Source organism: Sphaeroforma arctica, assembly GCF_001186125.1.
Source record: "Sphaeroforma arctica JP610 unplaced genomic scaffold supercont1.107, whole genome shotgun sequence".
NCBI classification, from domain to species: Eukaryota; class Ichthyosporea; order Ichthyophonida; genus Sphaeroforma; species Sphaeroforma arctica.
Window position 1 is genome coordinate 134,142 of NW_014040451.1, and position 5,064 is coordinate 139,205.

General features: G+C 40.9%; 1 protein-coding gene across 1 annotated transcript; it reads left to right on the plus strand.

Annotated features, from left to right (window-relative positions):
- Positions 1–988: 988 nt before the first annotated feature.
- Positions 989–3,903, plus strand: SARC_02417 (hypothetical protein; the record flags this gene model as incomplete). The annotated part of the gene is made up of 3 exons (XM_014303845.1): positions 989–1,585; positions 2,568–2,691; positions 3,686–3,903. Exons 1-3 carry the CDS (start codon positions 1,400–1,402, stop codon positions 3,901–3,903), a joined length of 528 nt encoding a protein of 175 aa, XP_014159320.1. The 5' UTR covers positions 989–1,399.
- Between the last annotated feature and the right edge of the window lie 1,161 nt (positions 3,904–5,064).

Genomic DNA, 5,064 nt, shown 5'->3' on the forward strand with positions numbered 1-5,064 from the left:
CAGCGCCAGATATTTAATACAACATAGGATGTTTGCATTTTTCTACATTTTCAGTTGGCAGCCTGTTCGTCCAGACCATGTCTAATTCCATACACAAGCAAAGTCGGGTGCACTGGCATATATGCCACAGTAATCTATATCGATTATGCGTACGAACTTATATACTAATTATGATGTATATATGTATACATACAAACTGATCCTCAAATATGTATACACATATTTGCATAATATATACAATGCAGTCTCGTAGATCAACATACATCGGATGTTTGCACTCCAGCCCATATCTTCCGTTTGCCCTGGCCCAGTTTTCTTCCTACTCGGTTGGCAGTCTGTTCGCCTAGACCGGAATGGGGCTCGTTGGTGAGTGCATGCAGAGCTCCTTTCTGCGGTGCTGTACTAGTGGATTCCATGATGTGTGAATACGAATATATTTGTGTATGTTTGTGTATGTGTACCTTGCTTGGGCTGCAGCTTAATATATCTTATTAATGTACTGTCTGAAGCTGCATCTCAGTACTATCTTGCAGTCGAGTATATATGTTGATTACAAAAGCATATGGGAGTATTAACTTTCCTATCTGAATACGGCATACACATGCAGCCTAGGTAAGAATAATGGAATATAAGAAGTTAAAGATTTTCAAGCGTGTGTTAGTCTCGTAATGTAAGTATAAATGAAAATGTAGAAAGCAACTATTATTTGAAAATATTTCCATACTTTTTTTTTGGGTCAAACACCTGCCATAGCGGCATAGCCAGACATGTTTTAAATAGAGCCCATATCGCATGAGAGAAGACAAAAAAGCCACGTGAATAGTCCAGAGCCCGCTAAAATGAAATATATCTATATACGGACACTAACATTGCTAGCTTGTATTTCTTTTCCTCTCTTTCTTTTGCAAACTAAACACACGAGAGTGTTAGTAAATACAATATATTATATATACATATAATGAATATATATTTAACATAAAATTGCATAGTAGAGAATAGGGTTATACAGAACTAACCAGGCGACCTACCCAGAGTTAATGCACACGTGTGCGTATCTCACGCACATCGTGTATCGTATAGTCACCCACAGACTAAAGGTGACTGTGACTGCAAACTGTACATCAAAGCTTGCCGCAGTAATATTTTAGACGTTAAATACATAGCCCTTGTGTGCAGTGAAGACATTGGACCTCTTGACGTATACAGAACGTATCTATGTATAAAAACAAGACAAGTCAACTTTCACTATAAAACTAAACATCACTACTACTATATACGAGCTAATTCTGCACAAACCAAAATAGCTTTACGAAATACAAGAGAACTAGGCTCCGACCGATACAACTTCATAATTACAATACAACTCTACCAAACACAAGGCAGCTCTACTTCTCTTATTATGAGACTATTAGGTCGGGCATACTTGGACATTAGACCTCACGCTAACATGTCGAAATACCTGGTACGTGTGGCTTTAGGTGTACGTTCGTGCGACCGAAAGCTCATGCATACACTTTGGCAGTCACGGAACCGGTGCAATATAAAAGGACTATGTGGCAGCGAATTCAGTACGATTGTTCAACAGGTACGTACTTGCACGCATATCGGTCCTTTTGCAGCATATGGAGACTTATGCCAGGGGGATGTTCAGCAAGCGTATAGCTGCAAGCACTCGTTTGGTTTATAGTGGCGAGAGTCCCTTCCTTACACACCTACACAGTAGTGCCCGAGTGGAAAGCCGTGTCGCAATACACACACACACACACACACACACATACACATACACACACACACACACACACACACACACACACACACACACACCACACACACACATATGTATATATATATATATATATATATGTGTGTGTATGTATGTGAGAAAGAATGAGAGAGAGAGGGTGTGTGTATGTGAGTGTGTGTATATGTGCATGCATATATATATATATATATATATTTGTAGATGCTGAATGTGCGTTATTTGGTTTGGAAGTTACCCTATGTACAGCTCTAAACAATGTACTTACATTTATTCATTTTAATGTGTATTGGTTGGTTTTGACGCCTCACCGACTCTTTCATTCGATGCCGAGTAGTTCTAAATTGTTGGAATGTCCTCACATTTTGTTTCAATATACGTATGTATATATTGTGGAATGTATGAATTCTGTCTCCTGAGATAAATACGCACGTATCTACTGATACCTAGCACATATATATGTACAACAAACGCCTGAACTACGCGATATGCGTACTGTGAACGCGGACTATCCGATACTGTTGCGCGAATCATGACGTACACTGTTGTTTCTGAAATACCTATCAGTATGGGTTGTTAATCCCAGGCGGAGACGTACGCAAAGATCCAGATAACGGACTGTTGTATCACATCGAACGTAAATAAAAATCTGGATAATAGCATATGTATATTTAACGTAAATAAGCCACTAATGTATATTACAATGCGATATCAAGAAACCGGTATTATACCACACGTAAATAAGCAACTGATGTATGTTACCATACCTTGATAAGCAACTAGAGCATTTTGTCTCAATTGTCCGCAGATGCGCTCCTGCAGCACACAGAGTGCAACCAGAAACATCGGAGTCATGGCGCACATAGATGCGGGGAAAACCACCACAGTCGAGCGTATGCTGTACTACTCTGGTTTTCATAACCATATTGGAGGTACGTGAAGAAGATTCTCGTAATTTGCGATTTACGCAACGTATAGGGTGGAATAAGTAAGAGGTTATTAGATGGCTAGTAGTGAGGTGATGGTGAGATGTTGTATACTATCTCAACATTTAAAGACATGATTGTTCACGTACATACGCGAGAGACTCTTCATACACATTCATAATATCCGAGTACTTGTTTCAGCCATGTAGAACATTCACAAAGACTAATGGATGTGTAATCGTCCATGACTTACTTTGGAGCGTTTTTCAATAGTGTGTTTATTTTTCGAAACAACTATCATATTAAAACCCCAATGAGGACACTTTCATATTGACCACCTTATCTAAAAATGAAGCAATCGTTCGTGATATCACTTACATTCGCGTATTTGATCTATCTGTGATGCACCCTGGGCTATCGGATTTAATCTACACAGCCTTTTATGTCTCGTATGTACCTACATATGAGAATCAGAGGTCCACGAGGCGACACGGTTATGGAATGCATTGCGCAGGAAAGGAAGGAAACCCCTTTCTTATCTCATACATTGTAGCACTACAGTAAGGTATAAGCTACTCGCAACGAAACCTGACCTATTGTATTATCTTTCATCACCCATGCTACTACTTATATTTGCCCACCTTATCGCAAACAAGAGGGAGGGGCTTTATTCGCCACATACAGTATAACACTATCACTACAGTGACGTGTACAATAGCACATATAGTGACGTATACAGCTACTTTTATCCTATTCTATAGAGTTTTATTATCATTTATATACCCATACTACTTCAAGGTGTCCATGTACCGCGTACAGAGGTGCGCGACGGCGATACGGCCATGGATTACACTACGCAGGAAAGAGGGAGAGGCTTTATCCACAGCACACAATATAACAATGCAATGACGTATACAGCTACTGTTAACCTACCCTAGTCTATTTCAAAATTATTCACCACCTATATTGCTTCATGTATGTGCCCACCTATCGCACGCAGAGGTACACGATGGCGATACGGTCATGGACTACATGACACAGGAGAGAGAGCGAGGCATCACCATCACATCCGCTGCCATTTCGTTTGATTGGACTGTGGCTGGCAGTAAAGAGCCCACACACATCAATCTGATAGACACCCCGGGCCACATAGACTTCACGATCGAGGTGGAGAGAGCGTTGCGGGTCCTTGATGGTGTGGTAGGTAAACGTGTGTAGGTATAAATGTATGTGATAGGACTGTGGCTAGCAGCAAGGAACCTATCACATTTATATGTGCATGTTGACTATGGGAGTGTATCGCTTTAAGTTTTTCTCTTGTTTTGGTTGACTAGATTGATAGTAGCTGGTAGCGATCAACTCGCACAGCCATCTATATCGCACATGCTCTTTGGTACACTGACTTCACCTGTGAAGTCGAGAGAGCGCTGTTGGGCCGCGATAGGGTGGTATGCACAGGACATCGCAATTTCTGTCACAGGAGATTAAAATATTAGCACGGGCCGTACAAGGTACCGGATTTTCGCACAGGTCGTAGACGTGGTTCGTCTCTTTGCAATGGTCGTACAGTATGACAATTTTTTTTTGCTTGGATCCTTCATTGAAGTATGCCTGTTACAGTCGTTTGCATGTTCGCGCTCAATCCTGCAGAAAGGCTCATCCTGAATGATGTGGTGCAATATTAAATATGGTACACTATTACATCTACACTCATATATTCGCTAAAACCCTGAAACACTACAACCCTAAACCTTTGTACGAATGAAGTACACTACCTCATCTACACGCATTTATTCTCGTTGTGGTTTAAACCGGCATTCACTTATCGCATAGGTGCCCCGGACACATATGTCTATTCTTCGATGACGTTGCCTATGAAGTGATTGATTGCGTGTATATGTGTATATGGATATTGCATCTGTATGCTCAAAGTGGCAGGACTGCACACGAATACAACACCTCCAGGGATCCATGTACGCATATGTATATTAGCATACAGTATCTACGCGTTCCCAGAATTACTGGTATACATATATCTCATCTTCAGTATTTGGCACTATCAGAATATCCATCGTCGTGTTATGTAAGCAGTCCGATTTGTCACGCTATGATGGGCAGCAGCTTTATGGAAATGTGAATACGCGCCAATCTGACAAGGCGGACCGAAACACACATCATCTACTGGTACTCTTATAACTGTACACAAACATGGTCGTCTCAAATGTCTGATACAAATTTTACCTGGCCTCGCCTAATATAGTCAAGCTAGGGCACCGCGAAAAGTCTATAAGATCTGGCGTCACTCTCTCTCTTTCTCACACACACACACACACACACACACACACACACACACACACACACACACTATATATATTATTA